The 27,636-nt window shown below is 46.7% G+C and overlaps 1 protein-coding gene and 1 long non-coding RNA gene across 2 annotated transcripts in view; one reads left to right on the top strand and one right to left on the bottom strand.

Annotated features, from left to right (window-relative positions):
• DIPK2B (divergent protein kinase domain 2B) overlaps window positions 1–9,907 on the top strand; it is a 31,893-nt gene extending 21,986 nt beyond the window's left edge. Inside the window, exons 4-6 of the mRNA XM_038760471.1 lie at window positions 1,942–2,230; window positions 5,294–5,637; window positions 9,548–9,907. Coding sequence (XP_038616399.1) covers window positions 1,942–2,230; window positions 5,294–5,634 — 630 coding nt within the window. The 3' untranslated portion in view covers window positions 5,635–5,637; window positions 9,548–9,907. The remainder of the gene's footprint in view (window positions 1–1,941; window positions 2,231–5,293; window positions 5,638–9,547) is intronic.
• LOC119940292 lies at window positions 9,026–26,533 on the bottom strand. Its single transcript, XR_005454901.1, has 4 exons — window positions 26,392–26,533; window positions 25,989–26,129; window positions 25,256–25,362; window positions 9,026–9,362 (listed from the first exon to the last, which is right to left on the bottom strand). It is a non-coding gene; the product is annotated as an uncharacterized LOC119940292 (long non-coding RNA).
• Window positions 26,534–27,636: the final 1,103 nt, after the last annotated feature.

Raw genomic sequence — 27,636 nt, 5'->3', positions numbered from 1 at the left:
GAGTAAGTGTTTAATGGATACTATGTTTAAAAATTCCTTATAAGGACTTCTGGAATCAGATTTTTTTTTTGATTTAAGGCTCCAGAAGGTCCCAAATACCATTCTGAACCTCTGATTTTCCTTCCTGTGAATGGGTTGCTTATTAAAGGGTCCCCACCCAGCACCATCCTCCCAGGAAAAGAGCAACGCAGAACCTGGGATGGGGGATACCGTGGACATGAGGATTGTGGGCTGGGGAAAAGGACCAAGAGCGTGGGCCTGGGAGAGGGTTTAGAACCCAGCTCCACCACTTGTCTGTGTGACCTTGGGCAGTCATTTAACTTCTCTGACCCCTGGTTCCCTCAAACTGTAAAATGGGAATTAAGACTGGGAGCCCCATGTGGGACATGGACTGTGTCCAACCTTGTATCTACCCCAGCTCTTAGTATAGTGCCTGGCACATAGTTAAGAGCTTAACAAATACCCTTAAAAAAAAAAAAGACAGAGAATCCCAGCTCCACAGATCCCGCAGATCACACTAAAATATCCAACCCATACTCTGGGCAAGGATTGAACCTCTTAGCGTTCCTGGCAAAGCAGCCAGCGGAGAGAGGATGCCAGCAGGACACAGCAGGGTGTAAAGAGGAAACCCACCGCTCTTCCATCCACAAGAGAACTCACGGTCTGAAAATCTGGGGCGGCTTTGCTCAGCCAAGGGGAAAGGAATCTTTCCCATTTAGCACCCCGGCTTTCAGAGAGCCGTTGTGGTAGATTTTCCGCCCAGGCAATGTGCTTCATTTGTAAGAAATTCTTACCTTCTTACATTTCAAACTACAGTCACACCCCAACACATCACTTACTTTCGTTCCTCATTTCATTCTCACCGGGCTCAGAAATCATTTTTGATCATTTGTGTTTTCTAAGGAATTTGGTCAAGACCCCCCTGGGCACCATTTCACTATCTGAGAATGATCACTGAAGTCTCCTTATAGGCAGGTATCAACCCTGGGTGCACTCTCCCAAGGGCTTAGTATTGTGCTCAGCGCAGAGTATGAGCTCAGTAAATGGTTGGTAAGTAAAAATCCTAAAAGCACTGTACTCTTCATCATTTTCCTTGCCATGCAGAGGTGGCATCAAGTAGAAATACCAATGGGTACTCTCCCAAGCGCTTAGTACAGTGCTCTGCACACAATATAAGCTTAATAAATATGACTGAATGAAAGGAGCAGGTGATAAGGACAAAAGGATAATTCTGGAGAAGCAGCAGGGCCCAGTGGAAAGAACACATGCCTGGGAGTAAATAGCCCAGGATACCTAGTCCAGGTCTGCCACTTGTCTGCTGTGTGACCTTGAGCAAGTCGACTTCTCTGAGCTTCATTTTCCTCGCAGAGATCCAATACTCATTCTCCCTAATAGTGAGCACCGAGTGGGACAGGTCACTGTATCTACCCCAGCGCTTGGCATATGGTAAGTGCTGGGAAATACCAATAATAATAATGATAATAACGGTGGTATTTGTTCAGCACGTACTATATGCCAATCACTGGGACAGAAATACATTACCCAGGGTGGAGAAAGTCCCGGTCCTACCTGGGGCTCACAGTTGAGGAACAAGGGAGAACAGGTATCGAATCCCGTTGTTGGGGAGGGACCGTCTCCATATGTTGCCCATTTGTACTTCCCAAGTGCTTAGTACAGTGCTCTGCACACAGTAGGCGCTCAATAAATACGACTGAATGAATGAATCCCCATTCTATCGATGAAGAAATTGAGGAACAGAGAAATTAAGCGACCTGCCCAGGATCACACAGCAGGCAAGTGGCAGAGCCGGGATGAGAAGCCAGGTCCTCTGACTCCAAGGGCTGAGCTCTTTCCACTAGGTTGCGATCATCATTCCCGTTATGAGAGTAGGAGCAAATTACCTGACGGTTTTTGCGTTTTCTTCCCTGGTGCGTGGGGCAGGTTTTCCCCGGGGCCGAGGGGTGGCCGTTCCCCAAGTACCTGGGGTCCTGCGGCCGGCTCCTCGTCAGCACCAGCACCACCCCTCTCCTCGAGCTCTCCGCGGGGCCACCCGATCGGGCCGCCGATCTGGGCCACCAGCTCCTCGGCATCGTCGAGTTCCTGAGGCACAACGACTGGGACTACTTCTTCTACTTCACCCGCGTCCACCCGGGCACATTCGGCGTCTTCGACAACGGGCAGCTGTTCATCCGAGACGCCAGCTCGCTGGGCGTCATCGACAGGCAGGAAGGTACCCGGCGGGGACCTGAGGGAGGGAGCAGCTGGCATCGGTGACGCTGACAAGAGACCCCAGTGGGCCGGAAGGATGCCGGGGGCCAGGAGGGACAAAGGAGGAGGGAGGAAGGGGGAGGCAAACATTCACCTGCTTTTGTTGTCACGGTTTTAAACACACATTAACATCAGTCAGTGAGATTATTAAACGCTCAGGCGACGTTTACTGTCAGGCTAAAATAACAACTTCCTTCTACTGTGCTTACTCCTTTTAATATCAACTTTTACTGTCCGTGGAGCTTTAACTCCTGCAGCAGTAGAATATTACGGAAGGCAACGTAGCCTGGTGGAAACAGCACGGGTTTAGGAGTCGAGAGACCCGGAGCACCGTGAGACCTCCGGCGAATCGTTTAACCTCTCGGTGCTTCAATTTCCTCCTCTGTGAAATCGAAATAAGGTAGCTTCTCTCCCTCCCTCTTTAGCTTTATGCGGTTGAGGGACTGTGTCCGATTTATCTTGCATTTGTGCCAAGGTTTAGCATAGTGCTTGGCACACAGACAGTGCTTACTGGACACCGTAACTAGTACACACTGCCCACAACTTTCAGCCCTATCAAGCTTTAGCCAGTGTCTGTGAGAATTTAGGCATCAATGAGTTTCTACGGCCCTTCTTCCCACCTCTCAGACTCCCTCCATAAATATGCTGAAATGCTTGTTTTCCCTTCAGAGACCAGTGTGGTAGGCATCTTCATTAGCAGAAACGCAACCCTTATCTACATTTTAAATATCTGGCTGATTCATGGGCTCATTATATAATCATTTTAACACATTTGCTTTTTATACAGTTTTAAAATTAAAGAGTGTGGAAACAAACGAGGTGTACCAGTGAATCATACTTTTAAAACCTATACAGAGCAGCAACTGTGTCTCCCGGCATCCTTCATCCGCTACCCACCTCCAGCCAACCCAGTCAGCAGGGAGGACATTGGCAGTGCCAATAATGGTCCGGTCGGTCGTTCAACCGAGCCAATGTTACGTCTCCGACGGTGGCCCCGGAGGGCTTCAAGTGAGACCATTACCCTCCTTGACACCCACTGCCATGGAAACCCCAGCTGAATCGGCCAACTTTCCCCTCAGACTGTGGCCCCCATGTGAGAAGAGGGACTGTGACTGATCCACTCATTATCCTGCATCTGACCTGGTAGAGTGCTCAGCACATAGCAACCCCTTAATAAATACCATTATTGTTATTATTACAATTAGTTTTTTCCCCTCTTGGAGCAATCATCTGGATCTCTGGTTGAAGCCCACCTTCCAACTGTGCAATTCTCAGTGACCAGAAGCACCAGGAGAGAATGCTGCTTTGCTTTCCTTCCCGGACCCCTTAATCTTGAGGTTTGCCTTCCCACATAAGAGTTTGAGCCTCCATACGGGACAGGGACAGTCCCACCCTGATTATCTTCTATCCCAGCCCTTATTACAACGTTTGACACTGAGCAAGCACTTAATCAGTCAATGGTATTTACTGAGAGCTTACTATGTGCAGAGCACTGTACTAAGAGCTTCGGAGAGTACATCAGAACATAATTCTCAGTTGCGGTCCTGCAGTCTAGTGGGGGGGACAGACCTTAATATGAATAACTTACAATATGTAATTTAAAGATACGTACGTAAGTGCCGTGGGGTTGGGGTGAACAGCAAACGTCTGAAGGTCACAGATCCAAGGCAGAAGGGAGAGCGAGCCGGGGAACAGGGGGCTTAATCGGGGAAAGCCTCTCGGAGGAGATGTGACCTCAATAATGCTTAACGAACACCATCCTCGTTAGTAGGATCACGATTCCAGGGACACGGATGAATTGCCGTGCAGGTGGCCAGGAGGCAGGCTGGTTTTCTTCTGTGTGCAGTCCAGAGCAGAGAGCGAGCGAGCCTGCCGCATCCCACAGAGAACAGAGCCCTCGGCGGGCCTGCCAAGCTTCCTGCTGGACCGGGGACCTTGGAAATTAAGAATGTCGGTTGGGCAGATTTAGTCCTGCGTTTGGCGACCGCAGCCTGGCCGCTCCCTCGAAGTCGCACCTCCCCATTCTAGGTCTCCTAACAAGTATCACCTGTCTGCGTGGCTACAGAGGACTTGGAATGCAGAACCCACAGCCTCTGCCCTCGAGGAGCTTACAGTCTAAACGGGGGCAACTCTAGAGAGACCCTCACTGCTCCCTGACAATTGAGAAGGAGGAAAAGAAATGCGACATATGGTTGCAGGGCGGAAGGAACTGGCGCAGCAACATCTGTTCAGGGGCCCCGTTGTGCTTGCTCATAGCTCTAGGACCATGATTATCATGATAACAACTGCAGTATCTGTTGAGCACTTACTATACGGCTAGTGCAAGACGGTGTGGTCTGAAACAGTCCCTGTCTCGCATGGGGCTCACAGTCTAAGGGGGAGGTAATTTATCCCCATTTTACAGATGAGGAACCTGAGGCACAGAGAAGTGACTTGTCCAAGGTCACACGGCAGGTGGTAAGAGTAGATGCCATTGAGGGCTCACTTGGTGCAGGGCGCTGCCTGGGAAATACAGAATAACAGTGACATGTTCTCTGCCCAGAAGGAGTCCACGCTCTGATGGGGGAAGACAAGCCTACAATTAGAGCGGTCAAAATAGGTATTGACTACAGATATATACCCGATTGCTAAAAAGGGGGTAGATAAATGTATATAATGCTACAACTGGCTGAAGGGATGTTGGGAAATCAATCAGGGAAGGCTTGTCAGAGGAGTTGGGATTCTACCAGGGATTTGGATGCAGGGAGAACTGTGATCTTTCCCTTTCTCTCACTTCTCCCCCTCATCGTCCTCCCCCAATCCTGCACTTTCTCCAGAGTCTACTTTCAATAATAATGATAATTGGGGTATTCGTTAAGCGCTTACTACGTGCCAGGCGGTGCTCTGAGCGCTGGGGTAGATACGAGATAATTGGGTTGGACACAGTCCGTGCCCCATCTAGGGTTCACAGTCTTACTCCCTTTCAGGGAACTGAGCCCCAAAGGAGTGACTTACCCAAGGCCTTGTCATTTCTTTTTGTTTCCAGGGAAGCGGCCAGCTCGCAGCTCACCGGAACCCAGGGACATCTTCAGCTGCCTGGCTGTGGACTGTCAATCTGAGCTTCCGTCTTGTGACACAGTCCAGGAGCATCAGAGTCTCGTCTTGGTGTGCCGGGAGCTGCTGCCTAAACTCCTCAAGGGCAAGTTCCCCAAGCCGGTCCAGGAGGAAATAGACGCCCTGATGGACCGATGCGGGGATAGCTCCCTGGACGGCCAAAGGGTCACCGACGGAGCCAGGAGGCTGATGGACATCTTGAAGTCGCTGCGGACCTGCGACCCCCGCTTTGCTTACCGCTACCCCGACTGCAAATACAGCGAGAAGTACTGACAGGTCGGTCGGGGGGACGTTGGGGAGCGGGGACGGGGAACACTCGCCCCATTGCTCTCACCACAAGGATGGGGCTGGAAGTGAGGCGGGTTGAGGTCGGAGCTTCTCATCTCAATCCAGGTTCCCGAAGGCACAAACCCTAGAGTCGCCTCAAGCTGAACACAGGTCTGGGGGCTGGACACGTGGTTAGAAATGACCGCGGGATCTCCATGCCCACGCTCTGCAGATGGTGGCACGCACTGCACACGGGTGAAGCACTCCATCCGTCACAGGCCACCCCTGCAGTCTGGAAAGGGTGCTCCCAGCCCCAGTAATCAGTCAGCCCACGGTGTTTATTGGATGCCTACTGCGTTTAGAGCACCGTATTAAGTGCTTGGGAAAGTACAATCCCCCACATTAGACGTGATCTCTGCCCACATGGAGCTTTCAGCTTACAGGGGGTCACAGCCATTTCAGACACCACAGAGACGACTGCAGCTGTGATGCCCGCAAGCCACCTAGCCACGCGTCCTGTCCTTCCGTGGCTCTGCGCGGGCAGAGCACCCCCTCTGACGCAGGGGCGAGGCGGGGCTCGAAGCCAACTGAAGACTGTTCCAAGAGAATCGGGGAAATTTCAACTAGCGTGCTCCCCCAAGCCCTCAGTCCAGCGCCGAGCACCAAGCAGGCGCTCAATAAACACCACCGAATGGCTGGCTGACTGGGATGGGGTAGCGGAAGGCCACACTTCCCAAGGTATGGTCCAGAAGCGTTGCTTCCTCAGGAATCATCCGTGGGAGAACGGGGCTAATGACTGCGGAAGAAAGTATAGGTTCCTCGGGGTTGTGGGCTCCTGAGAGACCTTTCTCAGCTCGCTGGCACTCGGACGGTGGAGCCTGCAGCGGAAAGCAGATGGCCGGTGGAAGTACCAGGGAGCGAGCTATGTGCAGTCTTCCTTAGTTCCGGGAACATGTGGCACCTGGGGAAAGCTGAATGAAAATGCCAACCGTCACTCCCCACAGCCCCTTTCCCTCCTCTCACTCCTGCCGTCTCTTCTTCCCACCAACCCTCTTCCCCAGACCTCTTTTGCTCCCCTTCCTGTCCCATTTCCATCCCCATATCTCCTTCCAAGGCAACGCTCCCCCCCCAGAATGAAAAATTGTCTATAAATAGCAGGGTATTCTTTTCCTTTCTTTTCTCACTTCCTCCCACAGTACCTTCTTTCTTGATGAACTTCTCTCTAGCACCTAGCACGGTGTCGTGTGCTTAATAAAGATGGTGGTGGATGCGGGGGGGCGGTGACCTTGATGTTTCTTTTCCCGAGGAGCTTATCCTGGTTCTTCTTCTGGTTTCACTGAGAGAGGGCCGGGTTAGGATGACGTCTCTGCCCTCTCTCCCGCCAAACCTGATGATGATGATAATAATAATGATGATGGTATGTGTTAAGCACTTATTATGTGTCGAGCACTGGTCTAAGCGCTGGGGTAGATCCAAGCTAATCAGGTTGGGCACAGTCCCTGTCCCACTGGGGGCTCATAGTCTTAATCTCCATTTTACAGACGAGGCAACTGCGGCACAGAGAAGCCAAGCAACTTGATTAAGGTCACACGGCAGACAAGTGGCAGAGCTGGGATTAGAACCCAGATAATAATAATGATGGCATTTGTTAAGCGCTTACTATGTGCAAAGCACTGTTCTAAGCGCTGAGCACTGTTCTAAGCGCTGGATCCTTCTGAATCCCAGGCCCGGGCTCTATCCATTAGGGCATGCTGCTTCTCATGCTGATTATCTTGTCTCTACCTCAGAACTTAATACGTAGTATGCATTTAACAAGTATAATACTACTACTACTAATAATGATAAATTATACTTACAGTATAGTATAGTATATAGTATAGTATAATATAGTATACTACTACTAATAATGATAATAACAGTAATAATAACAGTAACAGTAATTAATAACAGTAATAATAAGGGTGAGGAAAGGTTCAAGGAATGCGTGAATAACTGATCTGCAGAAAATTCAAAACCTAATTCTTGCCTGAGTCCTCGGGTCTCAATGCCGGCACCCCCCGGCCACACGGCTTATTCACTCGGGTCCAGCTCAGACAGCGTAGCAGTGGGCAAGTCACTTCCCGTCTCTGGGCCTCCGTTTCCTCATCTGTAAAATGGGGATTTAGACTGTGAGCCCCAGGTGGGAGAGGGACGATGTCCAACCCGATTTGCTTGTATCTCCCCTCTCCGCTCCCCCCCATCGCCCCAGGGCTTAGTATAGTGTTTGGCACATAGTAAGTGCTTAACATATACCTGATTATGATATTAAATCAGGCTTGCGTGGCACCAGTCGGGTTTTCCCCTGCCTCGTCCTTTAGCACTGGCAGAGGGAGGTAGCCAATGAGCTCTGATACCCAATGGCAGGGTCCCTTCGGCCCTAGCTACCCGGCTCCAACCTGAGGTCTTTGCTGACAGTGCCACTAACCCTTCCATAAACGCTGAGGGCTCTCTCTGGGCTGTGCCCAGCCCAGAAAACTACCACATAGACACCCCACAGCCTCACCTATCCTCTGGGAAACCTGCTTCTTTCCAACATTTGGTCTTGGCCCCAGCCAGCGTGGCCTAATGGAGAGACCAAGGGCCTGGGAATCAGAGAACCTTGGCTCTAATCCCAGCTCTTCCCTCCTGTGTGACCTTGAACTGGTCACAACTCCTCTGGGCCTCATCTGTAAAATGGGATTCAAGTCACAGTCTCCCCCCTACTTAGACGGTGAGAGTCATGTGGAACAGGGGCTGTGTCAATCAATCAATCGTATTTATTGAGTGCTTACTGTGTGCAGAGAACTGTACTAAGCACACGGGAAGTACAAAGTCCCTAGTTACCACGCATCTATCCCAATGCTTAGTTCAGTCCATGGCCCACACAGTAACAGTTCAATAAATAACACAATTATTATTACCAAGCACTTAGTACAGTGCTCTGCACACAGTCAGCGCTCAATAAATACGACAATGAATTCTCCATCCCCTTCCCATTCATTCCTTCAATCGTATTTACAAAAAGCTATTTAAAAGCTCACAGTGTGCAGCGCACTGTACTAAGTGCTTGGGAAAGTACAATGTAACAATAAACAGTGACATTCCCTGCCCACAATGAGCTTACAGTCTAGAGGAGGGGAAACCACCCAGTGCCACACTATTCTACCAACTCTATTATTGTATTATACTCTCCCAAGAGCTTAGTACAGTGCTCTGCACACAGTAAGCACTCAATAAATACGACTGAATGAATTCTCCATCCCCTTCCCATTCATTCCTTCAATCGTATTTACTAAAAGCTATTTAAAAGCTTACAGCGTGCAGCGCACTGTACTAAGTGCTTGGGAAAGTACAATCTAACAATAAACACTGACATTCCCTGCCCACAATGAGCTTACAGTCTAGAGGAGGGGAAACCACCCAGTGCCACACTATTCTACCAACTCTATTATTGTATTTTACTCTCCCAAGCGCCTAGTACAGTGCTCTGCACGCAGTAAGCACTCAATAAATACCTTTGATTCATTGATTCTTGGTCTGAAATTATTTCTCTGCTTGCAAGCAGGCCTGGGCTTCGTACGCGGTCACACTTGGACCGCTGCTCCCAACATTTAAAACGCATTCGCCGAAGGACCTCGGCTCATTTGATTTCCCGGTCAGTAGCTTGTTGCTGGGGATTCCGCTGCCTTCGAGTCTTCCAATTTTCCATTTTCATCCTTGAAGGGAAAAAAAAAAACCCATTACAGCCAACACACCTTTAACCCCTCAAGAAACTGAGACCTTTTAAGTGGTCTGGAGGGAAATTTAGCTGAAAGACCAGATGGAATCACCGCAGAAATGTTTTAATCCACCGCCAAATCTATTGTTTCAGTCTCTTTTCTACATTCACTCTTATCTCCAGGCTGTGGCTGTCCTCCAGGGAAGACCAAGTGCGAGGCATCTGGATCTATGACATTGATTGCGATCTGTTTCCAACCATTTTCCTCTGGCCAGGCTCAGAATCCTCCGGCTGGCCATTTGGAAGGAAGACTGAGCCCTTATTTCGCCGTCGGCCCCAGGACCGGGAGGAAGCTCTCCCCATATCCAAGTGGCAATGTGGGATCTTCCCAAGGGACACTTAGGGGTGCACAGTATTGGAAAAAACCAACAAAAGAAAAAACCTCAATGGCTGTCGGGGTTCATGTCCAGCAAGTACTATCTGTGTAATTACATGCGTTTTCTAGTTAGATTTGTAGTCTGTGTTTCTATTTCTGGCTTTGCCACTGGCCCATCAGGAGAAGCAGCATGGCGTGGTGGATAGAGCACAGGCCTGGGAATCCGAAGGCCGTGGGTTCTAATCCCAGCTCCGCCACTTGTCTGCTGTGTGACCTTGGGTAAGTCACTTCGCTCCTCTGTGCCTCAGTTACCTCATCTGTAAAACGGGGATTGAGACTGGAACCCCAAATGGGACAGGGACTGTGTCCAACCCGACTTTCTTGTATCCAACCCGGCGCTTAGTGCAGTGCCTGGCACAGAGTAAGCACTTAAATACCATAATTATTACTTAACTTCTCCAAGCCTGTTTTCTCACTTACAAAATGTGGGTTCTCATTTGCAAAAATCAATCAATCAATCAATCGTATTTACTGAGCACTTAATGTGTGCAGAGCACTGTACTAAGCGCTTGGGAAGTACAGGTTGGCAACATACAGAGACAGTCCCTACCCAACAGTGGGCTCACAGTCTAAAAGGGGGAGAGAGAGAACAAAACCAAACATACTAACAAAATAAAATAGAAGAGATATGTACAAGAAAAATAGAGTAATAAATATGTACAAACATATACATATATACAGGTGCTGTGGGGAAGGGAAGGAGGTAAGATGGGGCGATGGAGGGGGGGCGAGGGGGAGGGGAAAGAGTCCGGGCTTTGGAGTCAGAGGTCATGGGTTCAAATCCCGACTCCACCAATTGTCAGCTGGGTGACTTGGGGCGAGTCACTTCACTTCTCTGTGCCTCAGTTACCTCATCTGTAAAGTGGGGATTGACTGTGAGCCCCGCGTGGGACAACCTGATCACCCTGTAAGCTCTCCAGCGCTTAGGACAGTGCTTTGCACATAGTAAGCGCTTAACAAATGCTGCCACCATTATTATTGTTATTGTTATAAGCAGCATGGCTCAGTGGAAAGAGTCCAGGCTTTGGAGTCGGAGGTCATGCGTTCAAATCTCAACTCCGCCAATTGTCAGCTGGGTGACTTTGGGTGAGTCACCCGTGAACCCCAATGAAGCCAAACTGTGTCCTTCTGTATTTACCTCAGTGTTTAGCCCATATTAAATGTTGAAATATCCAAGATAAATAGATGTAAAAGCACCAAGACATAGAAGCAGTTTGGTCTAATGGATACAGCACAGGCTTGAGAGTCGGAAGGACCTGGGCTCTCAATCAATCAATCGTATTTATTGAGCGCTTACTGTGTGCAGCGCACTGTACTAAGTGCTTGGGAAGTCCAAGCTGGCAACATATAGAGATGGTCCCTAGACTGTGGGCTCACAGTCTAGAAGGGGGAGACAGAGAACAAAACCAAACATATTATCAAAATAAAATAAATAGAATAGATATGTACAAGTAAAATAGAGTAATAAATATGTACAAACATATATACATATATACAGGTGCTATATACGATCACTTGTCTGCTGTGTGACCCTGGGCAAGTCACCTCACTGTACCTCAGTTCCCTCATTTGTAAAATGGGAATTGAGACTGTGAGCCCCGTGTGGAACATGGACTCGACCCCAGTGCTTAGTACAGTGGCTGGTACATGGTAAGCACTTAAAAAATACCATAAGGAAAAAAAAAACCCACAATCAATCGTATTTATTGAGCGCTTACTGTGTGCAAAGCACTGTACTAAGCGCTTGGGAAGTACAAGTTGGCAACATATAGAGACAGTCCCTACCCAACAGTGGGCTCACAGTCTAAAAGGGGGAGACAGAGAACAAAACCAAACATACTAACAAAATAAAATAAATAGAATAGATATGTACAAGTAAAATAAATTGGAGTAATAAATATGTACAAACATATATACAGGTGCTATATACGATCACTTGTCTGCTGTGTGACCCTGGGCAAGTCACCTCACTGTACCTCAGTTTCCTCATTTGTAAAATGGGAATTGAGACTGTGAGCCCCGTGTGGAACATGGACTCTACCCCAGCGCTTAGTACAGTGGCTGGTACATGGTAAGCGCTTAAAAAATACCGTAAGGAAAAAAAAGAACCCACAAAGGAGTGGAAAAATGGCAACCAAACCCTTATGCTTTCATGGTGGGACCTTTGAAAAGCCTACAGAGAGGAAAGGAGGGAAAGGAGTCTGCCTTAAGCAGTTATCTTCATCCGGCTCCCAGTACTAACCGATCAATCAACAGTACTTATTGAGTACCCGCTTGTGCGGAGCACTGTACTTGATGCTTGGGAGAGTACAATAGAGTTAGAAGACCCCTGCTCTCAAGGGGTTTATAATCTACCATGTCATGACTTTCCTCCTTCCAGTTTAGCCAACTCCAGTGAGATTGGCCCCCATTTCGGGTTCAGCGGAGGACCCACAAGCAGCAGACTTATTCAACTTCCCCAACCTGGAAGCAGCGTGGCTCAGTGGAAAGAGCCCGGGCTTTGGAGTCAGAGGTTACGGGTTCAAATCCCGGCTCCGCCAACTGTCAGCTGTGTGACTCTGGGCAAGTCACTTCACTTCTCTGTGCCTCAGTTACCTCATCTGGAAAATGGGGATTAAAACTGTGAGCCCTCCGTGGGACAACCCGATCACCTTGTAACCTCCCCAGCGCTTAGAACAGTTCTTTGCACATAGTAAGCGCTTAACAAATACCATTATATATATAAAAAAAAAAACCACCCAGGGGAACACAAGCTGCAAAATCAGAATTGGAGGCTACGAGGGGATGGTTCAAGTGGAAGGGTCTCATTCCACGTTCATTACACCATTCCTCCCTTATTTAGCTTTCAGGTCCCCGCTGACCTGTAGGTTCATTGTAGGCAGGGTATGTGTCCGTTTATTATTATATTGCAGCACTTAGTACAGTGCTCTGCATTCATTCAGTTGTATTTATTGAGCAATTACTGTGTGCAGAGCGCTATACTAAGCACTTGGGAAGTACAAGTCGGCAATATATAGACGGTCCCTGCCCAACAACGGGCTCACAGACAAGAAGGGGGAAACGTAAAACAAAACAAGTAGACAGGTGTCAAAACCGTCAGAATAAATAGAATTATAGCTCTATAAGAGCTCAGGAAATACAACCGACTGACTGTTCAAAGTACAGCTTGATACCTGGCATTCTTTTAAGATCACCCCCACGTTTCCAAAAAAAGAGCCATCACTAAGAACCCATTTCTTCACTCCTCCTCCCCGAACAAAAAGCTTTCAAAAGAGCCTAGATGGACTACTGCCACAGTGCTCCTATTCTGAATTCTAATCCTGGTTCCGCCACTTGTTTGCTGTGTGACACTGGGCAAGTCACTGAACTTCTACGTGCCTCAGTGACCTCATCTGTAAAATGGGGATTAAGACTGTGAGCCCCATGTAGGATAAGGACTGTGTCCCACCTTATTAGCTTGTATCTACCCCAGCGCTTAACACAAGGGCCTGGCACATAGTAAGGGCTTAACAAACACCATAAAAAATTACTCTGTTCATCAGGGCTGGGGCTTTTATGTTGCTTTTACAGTCTTATACTTTCACTGCTCCTTATCATCATCATCAATCATATTTATTGAGCGCTTACTGTGTGCAGAGCACTGTACTAAGCACTTGGGAAGTACAAGTTGGCAACAGATATGTGTCCATTATCGACCCTCTCCCAATTTATGCTTAGATTGTGAGCTTTTTAGGGGCCAGGGACCATGTCTGATTCGCCCCTGTGTATTTTCTCCCAGCACTGGTTTTGTGCTTTGTAAGCCACAGGCACTCAGTAAATACTACTGAATTAATTGAATGAATACTGAGTATACTGATCAGCCAATTTGTTTTCACTCTCCAGCCCCAAGGGAAAAACTCTAGAAATTTCTATAATTACTCTGAGGCTTATCCACCATTGCTGAGACCTCTCCGAAACCAGAGTGAAAATGTTCAGTCATTGATTCAATCATCTGAGCTAAAGAAAACCAGACGAAACACTTTTACTTTAGACAGCAGAATATCCCTTTGGTCCTTGCTGAATGTGGAAATCATCTGAACCAGGTGAGATCTTTTTTTCTAGTAAAGTGGCTTTGGTAGAGACCAACACGAAAACCTTATGTCCAAATGGAGAATTTAGAAGACTGCTGTGAGGGATTGGGAACTGAAACATTTTAACGGTGGCTGCCTTTCAGGTTACTATTTCTTTTCCCTTATTTAACGCAAAACAGTGAGGCTTAGCCTCCTGCAAGTGGAGGAGGCTGCTCTTCTAAGTCAATCACTCGTATTTATTGAGCACTTACTATGTGAAGAACATTGTACCAAGTGCTTGGGAGAGTACAACGTGATGGTTTGTTGGGCAGAGGAAGAAAAGGCACATGACGTAACTCAAAACAGGTGGAAACACTGAAGCAGTTGTGTCATCTGAACTTGGTGGATAAGAGGGAAAAACAAGGTTGGAATCTCAGGAGAGGATGAAATCTATCGCCTGGGGTTGGAATCTCAGGAGAGGATGAAATCTATCGCCTGGAGCAGCAGAACCGAGCAACACAACAGAAAGTGAGAGAGTGGCAGGGATTTGATTTCTTTTTGCACGGCTCCCTAACTGGCAAATGGGCTTTGGGATCCTCTTCACAACTTCTACTGCAGAAGCAAAATTGTGACGGCTTAGGAATGATAATAATAATAATACTACCATGGGGCATTTGGTAAGTACCTTCTGTGTGCCAAGTACTAAACTAAGTATGGGGATAGACATTTTTTAAGCAGATTGGACTCACTCCCTCTTCCACACACTACTCACAGGGTAAGGGGGACGGAACACGGTATTTTATTTCCAATTTTACATGTAAGAAACAGATAAGGTAAGTGACTTGCCCAAGGTTACACGGTTGGGTGGGTGACCAAAGTCAGGATTAGAAACCAAGCCTCAACAGCCCATGCTCTTCTCCACTCGGTCACACTGTTTATAAATGCATGCTTTCTGGGAAAACTGAATGCCGTCTCAGGAGCTCGGGTGAGGAAACAGCACCCGAAAGGCATCCCCGTGATTCCCCATTGCCCTCCCAGCCGTCCCGAGTCAAGTAGAAGGGATGAATGTAGACAAGAAAGGATTTGGAGCACGAATGACACTTCTGAGCCAGAGGAAGTTGTGCAGACTGGCCACATCTGCTTCCAGAAATCTTGACTCCCCTCTGCTCAGTCGTGTTTGAACACTGGAAATAGCACATGATATATGGGTTTGGGTTTTTTGTTGTTGTTTGTTTGTTTTTTTTTTAAAGAGGGAAGGGGAAAGGGAAGATTTGGAGCTGGGTCTGCAGTCCATTTGGCCTCAGCTGTGGTTTCGGAAAATTCCCCAGGATTGTGCTCCCATAAGAAAAGGCCTATGCCTGGCCAAGCCCAGAACTCATCTGGGACTTTTGAGAGCAATCCCTGCCCTTAACTCAAACTCCCATCTCCAACAGCCCGTTTCTCCTTTCCAGCCGTTGCCAATTTTCCAGATTCCTGGCAACCGAACCTCTGACCCTTGCCCGCCCTGTTTCCCTCTGGAAATGTCTCAGTTGGCCTCGGGGAATTGGGCAGCCAGCAGCCAAAAGGTTATGGGACTGGCCTGGAGTTGTGGCTGCTTGGCTTGACATCGTCCTCCTCCCCGGAGCTGGCGGTGCTGAGTGATTGGGAACGGTCCTCCTTTTTCATCTGCATTGAGGTCGGGAACTGCCCTCAGAGGCCGGGGCAATGAGCCGGATCCTGTGGGAACTGGGATGAACTCCTCACTTAGAGCTCGGGAGAACCAAGAGCTTCACTGGGCTGCTAGGCGAGCGAGCGTGAAGAGCACCAGCGGCAGTTCAATTCCTCTCCTCACAAAGGCGTCCGGCCTCCCTCTTCCTGAATATCCCCACTTCAGGCCCAAGGTCTGTTATTTTCTTCTTAAACCAGCGGCCTTTACTGAGCACCTACAAAGAGCTGGGGGCTACACTAAGAGCTCGGTAGCTGCAGCACCACTGAGAGGACCAGCTTCGAACAAGGGATAGTCAGTTACAAACTGGAAATTCATTTTTGGCATCTTATCAGATCTTCTGCCGCCCCCCGGTACTATGCGCTATTCATTCATGCCCCTCTAGACTTTGAGTTCGTTACGGGCAGGGAACGGAACGTGTCTGCTAATTCTGTTGTATTGTGCTCTCCCAAGCACTGAGTATGGTGCTCTGCACATAGTAAGTTCTCAACACGATTGATTCGTCCCTCTCAAACAAGCATTTTTAGCATGCCTCGCTTTTGACTCTCCCACCTCTAACCCCTTCCTCAAGGTCTTCCTCCTCTCAAACAAGCATTTTTAGCATGCCTCGCTTTTGACTCTCCCACCTCTAACCCCTTCCTCAAGGTCTTCCTCCTGCCAGGAATTCCTTCCCTTTTCCACTCCCACCTCCTCCGGGAGGTCCTTCCCCACTAATTTCCTTCTTCCAACCACCAATCCGCACTTAGGTACTAATCCTATAATTCTATTTTTGATGGTATTAACACCTGTCTACTTGTTCTGTTTTGCTGTCTGTCTGTGAGCCTGTTGTTGGGTAGGAACTGTCTCTATACGTTGCTGAACTGTACTTTCCAAGCACTTAGTACAGTGCTCTGCACACAGTGAGTGCTCAATAAATACGACTGAATGAATGATCCTCCTATTCTGTTGTACTGTACAACAGTATTGTAGAGCTCAAGAAGTACCACTGATTAGGTACTCTGCCACTTGAGTGTTTAGATATTCCACTACCCATCTTCCCACTCTTCTTCCTCCGATCTGTAAATTACCTTGTGCCTATCTTTCCTGTTATGGTCTAAGCCCCTTGAGGGCAGGAATTATGATTTTTACTTCTCTAGTTCTCTGCTAAACACTTAGTTCACTGCTCTGCCCACAGTTGGTGTTCATTACTGTGAACCCACTGTTGGGTAGGGACTGCCTCTATATGTTGCCAACTTGTACTTCCCAAGCACTTAGTACAATGCTCTGCACACAGTAAGCGCTCAATAAATACAATTGATTGATTGATTACTCTTGACTCATCTAATAATAACTGTGGCATTTAAGTGCCCAGACTGAGCCCCTTCCTTCCTCTCCCCCTCGTCCCCCTCTCCATCCCCCCATCTTACCTCCTTCCCTTCCCCACAGCACCTGTATACATGTATATATGTTTGTACATATTTATTACTCTATTTATTTATTTTACCTGTACATATCTATTCATTTTATTTTGCTAGTATGTTTGGTTTTGTTCTCTGTCCCCCCCTTTTAGACTGTGAGCCCACTGTTGGGTAGGGACTGTCTCTATATGTTGCCAACTTGTACTTCCCAAGCACTTAGTACAGTGCTCTGCACACAGTAAGCGCTCAATAAATGCGATTGATTGAATGATTGCTCACTATGTGCCAAGCACTGTTCTGGGTGCTGTGGTGATACAAGATAATCCGGCTGGACACAGTCCTTGGCCCACGTGGGGCTCACGGTCTAAGAGGGAAGTAGAAGAGGGAAGTAGAACAGGTAATCAATCCCCATTTTACAGATTCATTCATTCATTAAATGGCATTTATTGAGCACTGTGTGCAGAACACTGTATTAAACGTTTGGGAGAGTACGGTGCAATGAAGAAACTGAGGCATAGGGGTTAAGTGACTTGTCCAAGGTCAAACAGCAGACAAGTGGTGGAGCCAGAAACAGGACTGCTGCCTTGAGAAGCAGCGTGGCTCAGTGGCAAGAGCCCGGGCTTTGGAGTCAGAGGTCATGGGTTCGAATCCCGTCTCTGCCGATTGTCAGCTGTGTGACTTTGGGCAAGTCACTTTACTTCTCTGGGCCTCGGCTACCTCATCTGGAAAATGGGGATTAAAACTGTGAGCGCCCTGTGGGACAACCTGAGAAACCTCCAAAGGGTGCTCAGAAGCACTTAATCAGCTCTCTCCCTCCTAGTTTATTTCACTCAGCTCCTACTACAGCCCAGCCCTCGCACTTCACTCCTCTAGTTGCCAACCCACTTGTTGTACCCTGAGCTCATGTTTCTGACTGCTGACCCATTGCATACGTTCTCCCTCCCTCCCTCCCATTCATATCCGACAGACCACCACTCTCCCCAGCTTCAAAGCCCCACTAAAATCATATCTCTTCCAAGAGATCCTCCTTCCCTTGTCTCTTGTGCACTTGGATCTGTCCTCCTTAAGCACTTGGATTTTTCACCCCACCCCAAGACCACTTGCGTAGTCACTTATAATTGGTTTTCATGTCCATCACTTCCTCTAGTCTATAAACTCTTTAGGGGTTTTGTACTCTTTTGTACAGATTTATTACTCTATTTTACTTGTACATATTTACTATTCCGTTTATTTTGTTAATGATGTGCATCTAGCTTTACTTCTATTTATTCTGATGACTTGACACCTGTCCACATGTTTTGTTTTGTCATCTGTCTCCCCCCTTCTAGACTGTGAGCCCGTTGTTGGATAGGGACCGTCTCTATAGGTTGACAACTTGTACTTCCCAAGCGCTTAGTACAGTGCTCTGCACACAGTAAGCGCTCAATAAATACGACTGAATGAATGAATCACCTTGTAACCTCCCCAGCGCTTAGAACAGTGCTTTGCACATAGTAAGCGCTTAATAAATGTCATTATTATTATTTAAATGCTTTACAGGCTTCTGCACCGCATTACCTTCTCCACCTCCCCCTGTCTCTACGGCTTTCCATGGCAGATGCCGAGCCAGGCACCACAAAGCTTCCCTGACATTAGCCTCCGCCTCTACATGCTCTTGCCTCCACCCATTCCCAACCCTCTTAGTACTTCACATGCCCTCGGTATCTCCACACAGACCTGCCCCCGTCTATCCATTCTTAAGCCTGAAACACCACTAACATCACGGCTTTTCGGCCACAGTGTGCACTAAACCCTTGGTTCTCGTCAGAGCTCTGTACTAAGCTCTTGGGAGACTCGAACAGAGAAGCAGCGTGGCTCAGTGGAAAGGGCGCGGGCTTCCGAGTCAGAGGTCATCCCAGCTCTGCCAATTGTCAGCCGTGTGACTTTGGGCAAGTTACTTCTCTGTGCCTCAGTTACCTCATCTGTAAAATGGGGATTAAGCCTGTGAGCCCCCCCGTGGGACAACCTGATAAACTTGTAACCTCCCCAGCGCTTAGAACTGCCCTTTGCACATAGTAAGCGCTTAATAAATACCGCTAGTATTATTATAACAAGAGTGAGTGGATAGGATTCCTGCTCTCGAGGACCTTACTCTAGACTTCTAGACTGTGAGCCCACTGTTGAGTAGGGACTGTCATCATCATCACCATCATCAATCGTATTTATTGAGCGCTTACTGTATGCAGAGCACTGTACTAAGCGCTTGGGAAGTACAAGTTGGCAACGTATAGAGACAGCCCCTACCCAGCAGTGGGCTCACAGTCTAAAAGGGGGAGACAGAGAACAAAACCAAACATACTAACAAAATAAAATAAATAGGATACGTACAAGTAAAATAAATAAAAAATAGAGTAATAAATATGTACAAACATATATATACATATACAGGTGCTGTGGGGCCAACTTGTACTTCCCAAGCGCTTAGTACAGTGCTCTGCACACAGTAAGCGCTCAACAAATGCGATTGATTGATTGATTGATTACCCTCAGCACCATACGCTAAGGGTAGCACTTGGGGCAGCTGCCTCTATCTGAGGAAGGACCAACAAGGAATCAACGGTAACAGATCTGAAAAGTGGGACAGAGGCAGAGAGACAGAAGCAGAGATGGAGTCAGGGAGGAAGGGGTGTGGTGTGGTGTGGTGTGGTGTGGTGTGGTGTGTGTGTGTGTGTGTGTGTGTGTGTGTGTGTGTGTGTGTGTGTGTGTGTGTGTGTGTGTGTGTGTGTCTCCAAGCCTCCAAAGAACTGCCAAGAATGGGCTTTGGCCCACCCACTGAGGAAGCATCATGTCCAACCCTGGCTAACTTTGCCAGTTTTTAACGGTGCTTGCAGGGGTCTGTTCAAACCCCAGATATCATCATCATCAATCGTATTTATTGAGCGCTTACTGTGTGCAGAGCACTGTACTAAGCGCTTAGTACAGTATCTGTTCAAACCCCAGATATCTGCCTGGAATGTGCGAGGGGCTGTCCTGGACTCCCGAAGGATGAGAAGAACTTTTGAGATTAATTAGTGCATGGCCTAGCGGAAAGAGCACGAACTCGGGAGTCAGGTGACCTGGGCACTAATGCCAGCTCTGACACGTTTGCTGTGTGACAATGGGGAAAGTCACTTAACTTCTCTTTGCCTCACTTTCCTCCCCTGTAAAACCTATCCTCCCTCCTGCTCTACTCTGTGAGCCCCATATGGGATCGAGATTGTGTCCAATCTTCATATAGTCTATTCCCTCCAGTGCTTAACACAAGAGAAACACGACCCCAATTATTACACTTATTATTACTATTATTGGAGCAACTAAGCAGCGGGCTTGGTGGCAAGAGCACGGGTTGGGAGTCGGAGATGGTGGGTTCTAATCCCGGCTCCACCACTTGTCAGTTGTGTGACTTTGGGCAAGTCGCTTAACTTCTCTGTGCCTCAGTTACCTCATCTGTAAACTGGGGATTAAGACTGTGAGCCCCGTGTGGGATAGGGACTGTGCCCAACCTGATTAGCTTGTACCTACTCCAGCACGTAGTACAGTGCCTGACACATAGTTACTGCTTAAATACCCTAAAACAGTCTTCAAGCAATTCCTTCAAATGGTACATTTTGATTCTCATTATCTTCAGGGGTGTGGGGCGGGGGGGAGAAGCTGTCCTTCAAAAATTACTCATACTGTCTTCTACAGCTGTGAAATGTGAACTCTCAAGCTATTTAGGTTTTTGAGATCGCTGGAGATAGTATATGTTTAAGACAGGAATGTAGTAATGGACTCAGAACTGACTGCATGAAGGAGTAGAGCAGAGTCCTGGACAGTGTGAGAGAGCAAGGTGTGGATTCACTTGATAAGAGTTTAGCCCTGTGATAAATAATGTTCTAAACCAAGAATCTGCAATGGGCTGCTTCCTTTTCAGAGGAAGGGTGTCTGTCGGGTGCAAACTGAATCCGAACTTCGCCGTGGTAAGGGAAGAAGATCCTTTAATGCAAAAGTGCTAAAGATGCCCAATGGTTAACGACTGCCGGGGAACACTACTCATAATCAGACACTGCTTCCACTTGTTTCGGAGAGGAAGCGGATGGAATCTAAAAGGGAAGTGTGCCTTACAAAGGCAAATCTTCCTAACTGTTGCACAGGAAAGAGATGCTTTGTCAGACCTTTTATCTAGCAGGCCCTTTAAAAAAAAAAGATCTTACTTCATAAGCCACAGACTTCAGGACTACTGATAGGTAGTAAACTCCTTGAGGACAGGGGCTGTACCCGATAACCCTTTTTGTTCTCTCCCAAGTGCTTAGAACAGTGCTCTACACAAAGGAAACAGCCGACAAAGGCTATCGAGTAATGACTATCGAGGGTGAATGAGAAGTAAAGGTTCAAATACGGAAGCTCTCCAATTTTAGTCAAAGATGCAATTAGTAAACTTGATTCCTTCAGTAGCTCTCCTCCAGTGACTGGAATCATAAATGTGGATATAAGGAAAAGTCCTGAAAGTCTAGGTGTCGAGCCCCAAGGCTTTTTGAGCTGGGGTCCCCCAGCCCCACTCATTCCAGGTCTCTAACAAGACCTGAGTTTCCAGTCAGAGCTGACAAATCCACAAAACGGTGGTGTTTTTTCTGCTAGCTCACTGAAGCCCATCCTCTCCCAGTCTTCATCTCCCCCACCCACTAAAAATCGTTATCCCCTTTTCAACCAGGAACTTGACGGGGGAAAGTTGGCTACGACTGGAATGGAATGAACTGGATTTATACATAACCGTTAGGAGACATCAAGCCGCTGATGCATTATGCATGCATCTGATGGGAAACAGCCACAGGCAAGGTGAACGTGCCAGGGAGTAACCAGAACTGGATTCAAGTAGAGCTAACAAGAAACATGATCATGTAGAATAAAGGGCACTAAAATTGCTAAGACTGTGAAAGAAGGCAGCTTCCACAAAAGTGTTCTATACTTGGCTAAATCTCCTTCTGTTAAAATGAAAACAATCGTTTTTGCAGAAGCTACAGTAAGAGTGACACTGGAGATTGCATACATAGTTGAACAGATCATTGCAGTTCTGATACGGTTTTCTTCCCGTGCTTGGCACAGAGTGCTTGGTAAATATGACTATTAATATTGGTGTTCATAAAAATGACAGCACAATCAAGATCCTGATAACGGACTAGAAGACATGCACGACAAGGCAAGTGGAAACACACCAGCTTGGGGTATAAAACTAACATTAAATGGGACAAGAATTTTTGCTTGACATGAGTGCCCAAATAAAAATAAAACAATAGGTTAAAAATTAAACCAAAAATGAAATGAATGTTGAAGTGTGTTGATTCATTTCCTGATAATAACTTTCCAACCATGATGTCTAATATAATGCCTGTGTAATTTAAATGTAACTGGGAAATTGTACAAATGGTTTTAAAAGAAATTTGTGTGACATTAGGGAGAGTCCAACATGTTTTGCGGTTGGGTTAACGAGAGTGCTTATAACTTCCCAAAGGAAGGTATAAATATTGAAGGCAGATAAAGGGATATTCGGAGGCCCAGAGGAACTATATACTGACAGGAAAACTGATCCAAAAATGAATTATTTTGCAGAGCTACATGTTCAACAAAGGTGCCGTTAACTTTAGGGAACAATTGAAAGAGGAACTTAATAAATCATAAACTCAAGGAATGGAGAAAGTGGAGAGATCGACAGAAGGGATATGTTCATTAGTGATGAACAAAGTTGGCATCAGATCGAATTTGGATCCTAAAGAACTGAGTAAATACGTTCGAGTACATTTTCCCAATCCTTGAAGAAATGAGATATTTAAATCGTTTTTGCAGAAGCTACAGTAAGAGTGACACTGGAGATTGCATACATAGTTGAACAGATTATTGCAGTTCTGATACGGTTTTCTTCCACAGTGCTTGGCACAGAGTAAGTGCTTGGTAAATACGATATTAATATTAGTGTTCATAAAAATGACAGCACAATCAAGAAACTGACAATGGACTAGAAGACATGCACGACAAGGCAAATGGAAACACACCAGCTTGGGGTATAAAACTAACATTAAACGGGACGAGAATTTTTGAATTAAAGAATTAAAGAATTAAATGGGACAAGAATATTTAAATCTCATTTCTTCTAGGATTGGGAAAATGTATCCGAACGAAGTATTTGCCCCTTGCTGTTTCGGTTTAAGTAGTGAAACAGCAAGGGGCAAATACTACTTTATAGCAGCCCCTTTCAGGCTACAGTAGATGTGTAAGCTGATGTGTACATCTAATATCCATTTGAAAGGTATCTTTCTGCAAGACTGCCATTTGGTTTTTGCTATTTCCAACAGAGCCGCCCAACAAATACTGTAGAGTGTGGAAGGCACAGAAGTGTAGAGTGAAGTTATTGATTAGGTGTGCACTGGAAAGTCGACATGGAATGGATTTAAAAGTATAAATTTAGAAGGAAGAAAATTCTTGGCAGATGGCACAGAAATAAATCAAAAGAGATGCCAGATGATTCCAAACCTAGCTTTCCAAAAATTGACGCTTCTCGTGGTCAGGGAATGAGTCTACGAACTCTGTTAGATTGTTCTTTCCCAAACGCTTAGTACAGTGCTCTGCACACAGTGAAGTGTTCAGTAAATACCACTGATTTCACTGACTAGGAGGGGTGACGAAGTCACTGGACATAGTGAAGGTGGGTGGCACACAGCTTTGCTTAGAAAAACGTGTGCTGGGGTTGAGAGGGATGTCACTGGCTCCACAAGAAGAAACTGATTAAAAGATGACCAGAACTAAGACACTTTGATGCAAACAAACCAAAATCTCAGTCGCTACAACAAAACAGGGGCAGGGAGCAGTACAACTATAGAAATAAAGTTCAGATTGGGGATTCGTGGATTGAGACCTAAGTCTAAAATTATGACAGAAAAAACACTCTCAAATACAGGTAGTTTTAAGGCTTGCATTTGCACTTCCGATAGGTCCTTTGTATGGAAGGTCATCCCTTGCACCACCATAAACCACTGGTAACAATTCTTAAGAAAAATCCGCAGTACACCTCCAAGATCATTTTTTAAAAAAACTAGTTAGGACACGATGCTGTGTCCTGTTTTGTGGAGGTCATTAATTAACACAGACACTAAAGTATACGAGCAAATGGAATCTAAATTTGTTCATACTGGCAAATGCATTAAAAACCAAACTGCAATGACAGATACAAATGTGGAAGATTTTGGTGGGCCGTATTCCCCAAGCTAGCATAATGAATCAAGTTATAAGTGTAATTTGGGTGGCTTGGGTCATGAAGAAAAATCCTATCACCCAAGACAGCTTTAGTCATGGATTTGTACCTGTTGGGGGAATCTTTCTAAAGAGAGAGGTAGGGTGGTGCCCCTAATCCCGAGAGAACAGGCTCACACAGGTTGCCAGGGTGCCACGGGAATGGAGAAATCAAAAACACGAGTGAAAGTTAGAATGTCATGGGGACTCCTGACTATAACAAAAAGAATACTGGCAGAACAGGAAAAAAAAAACAACAAAAAAACCCTGGTGTTTTGGTCTGAAGTGGGAATTGATTTGAATGTGACTGGAAAACAATGTTTAGGTGTGAGGATGGGTCAAATGAGTAATGTTGAATTGGGGAACTTTGCAGTGGAAAAAGACCCTTTATATTTTACCCCCAACTGGGGAGATCTCAGATAATAATAATGATGGCATTTATTAAGCGCTTACTATGTGCAAAGCACTGTTCTAAGCGCTGGGGAAGTTACAAGGTAATCAGGCTGTCCCACATGGGGCTCACAGTCTTAATCCCCATTTTACAGATGAGGTAACTGAGGCACAGAGAAGTTAAGCGACTTGCCCAAAGTCACACAGCTGACAACTGGCGGAGCCGGGGTTTGAACCCATGACCTCTGACTCCAGAGCCCGGGCTCTTTTCCACTGAGCCATGCTGCTTCTCTAAGATGGGCAGAAAGTGGGGTCAAAAATGACAACCTTGCTGTGATCTATATAGCCACATTAACTTACCAAGACGTATTTTGGACAGTGACATCCTTATCAAGAGAGATATTATTTTAAAGTCAGAACCAATTTGAAAGCCAAATTAGTGAGGAATAGGAAACCGAACAAAAAGGATGACCCCAGAATGCTGAGGGAAATTGTGGCACTATGCTACGATCATAACGGGAAGAATGAGGGAGGGTGTTATGCTGGAAATAACCCAGAGATCACTTACGGTTAAAAAAGGGAGAGCTTTGCAGCTCTCTCTACCACAGAGCTACTTCCACAGCTCTGACCACTTACCTTCTCTACAATCTCCCATTGTTTCTTGCCTCCAAGATGTCACCAGGTGGATGTCCTTGCCAGCACCTCAAAGTCATTACGGCAAATTCAATGAGAAGGAGCGTGGCCTAGTGGAAAGAGCATGGTCCTGGGAGTCAGAGGACTTGGGTTCTAATCCCAGCTCCACCATTTGTCTGCTGTGTCACCATAGGCAAGTAACCTAACTTCTCTGGGCCCGAGTTTATCTCCTCTGGAATACGGGAATTAAGGCGGAGCGTCCCGTGTGGGACAATGACTGTGTCCAACTTGATCATCTCGTTTCTACCCCGGCTCTTGGTACAGGGCCTGGCAAATAGTAAGTGCTTTGCAAACACCATTAAAAACAAAAGCAAAAAAAACCCACCTTTCCGTTCTCCCCACCCCGAACCCACCCGCTGTCCCCAACTTTCCTACCACAGAAGACAATTCTGCTCCCTTCCATGCCCCAGAGGCTCGCAACCTTGGTATCATCCTTGCTCATACTCCTCACTGCCCTGTCTCCCGACTCTCCTCTATCCAGTCCCAACTTCACTCTTCCTTCCAGTTCAGTTTTCTGAAAAGCTGTTCAGTCCACATTTCTCCACTCTTCAAAAACTCTCAATGGTTACCCACCCCTTAGATTCTGGCCTGCAGCTTTGCCTTCTTGATCACTCAACTTGATTTTCTCCTTCAAATTCCCTCTCATCTCCGCTCGGTACCAGTCTCGGTGGCTCACCCAATTTTGCCCACTGAGAACTGGACTCAGTAGCATTTTCTCCCTCAATCTCAATCTCGATGAGGTAGCCGTTGCAAGAGGAAGGCTGACGACTGTCTTCCCTCCATCTCTCCCAGGGCCATTTTGATTGAAGTAGCACTCCTACGGAGCAGAAATGTAGTGATGGACAGGAGAGCATTATACTAAAGAATGGCGAAGGGATATGCTGAATGTGCACCCCTTCCTCTACCACCCTTATACCCCAGTCAACAGAGGAGCTGGAAGCGCTCGTGTACTTTAGGAATTTTTTTTATTTTTTTGGTCATCCATAAAGTCTCCTTGCCACTAACCTACGTGGATTTCCCCTCCTTTTACCCTAATTTTGATGTAGAGGTTAAGGGAATAGAACAGAAACCCACTGTACCTTTATTTCTCTGATCAACATTTCTCACATCCTTTGTGGTAGTTCACCTTCTTCATTTGGAGCCTATTTTATAGACATCTAAGAGCTGGATAGTACCAGGGAAGGTAAAATGAATCCTGGCTAAACATGACATTCAAAAACAATAGCTTCAAAACAGGAAAGAAAAGAAATCAATTAGGAGGGTGCATTGGATGCTTCTCTATTGCTGCCATTACTGTTTAGGTAAAGGAAAATCACTACTTCAGCCACTGTGATTGGAAGAGAGCCCACTGTTGGGCAGGGACCGTCTCTCTATGTTGCCAACTTGTACTTCCCAAGCGCTTAGTACAGTGCTCGGCACACAGTAAGCGCTCAATAAATACGATTGATGAAGATGATAGGCAGCTAGCAAAATGTCCACTTGGACAAGGCCTCACGCTTTCATTCCAGTTGAGAAGCAGCGTGGCTCAGTGGAAAGAGCCCGGGCTTTGGAGTCAGAGGTCGTGGGTTCAAATCCCAGCTCTGCCAATTGTCAGCTGTGCGACTTTGGGCAAGTCACTTAACTTCTCTGGGCCTCAGTTCCCTCATCTGTAAAATGGGGATTAAAACTGTTAGCCCCCATGGGACGACCTGATCACCTTATAACCCTTCCAGCGCTTAGAACAGTGCTTTGCACATAGTAAGCGCTTAATAAATGCCATCATTATTATTATTATTATGTCTGCTGTTTGACCTTGGGCAAGTCACTTAACTTCTCAGAGCCTCATCTGTAAAATGAGGATGATGACTGTGAGCCCCATGCGGGACAACCTGATCACCTTGTATCCCCCCAGTGCTTAGAACAAAGCGCTTAACAAATGCCATTATAATAATAAATAATAATAATAATTGAGAAGGGATTCTCACCAATAGTCTTTTCGGCAGACAGCCACTGGGTAGTACTACAAGTCACGTAAGTCTCTTGCCTGTTTTTTTTAAAGTAAAATTTCAGGCACTGTACTAAGCACTGGGGAAGATACAAGCTAATCAGGTTGGACACTGTCCATGTCCCACATGGGGCTCAGAGTACTACATCCCCATTTTACAGATGAGGTAACTGAGGCACCGAGAAGTTAAGTGACTGGCCCAAGGTCACAAAGCAGACAGGTGGCATGCTTTACGTCAGATTTTCCCATTAGAAGTGCAAGTGCTCCTGAGGAGAAGTGACTTATTTCAACTGGAGCGCCTCCACTACTGACGTGCTTCTTGCTGCCCTAACTCACGTAC

Source organism: Tachyglossus aculeatus, chromosome 18, assembly GCF_015852505.1.
Source record: "Tachyglossus aculeatus isolate mTacAcu1 chromosome 18, mTacAcu1.pri, whole genome shotgun sequence".
Taxonomy (NCBI): Eukaryota; Metazoa; Chordata; class Mammalia; order Monotremata; family Tachyglossidae; genus Tachyglossus; species Tachyglossus aculeatus.
The sequence above is the reverse complement of the archived record's forward strand: the minus strand, read 5'-3'. Positions and strand labels throughout refer to the sequence as shown.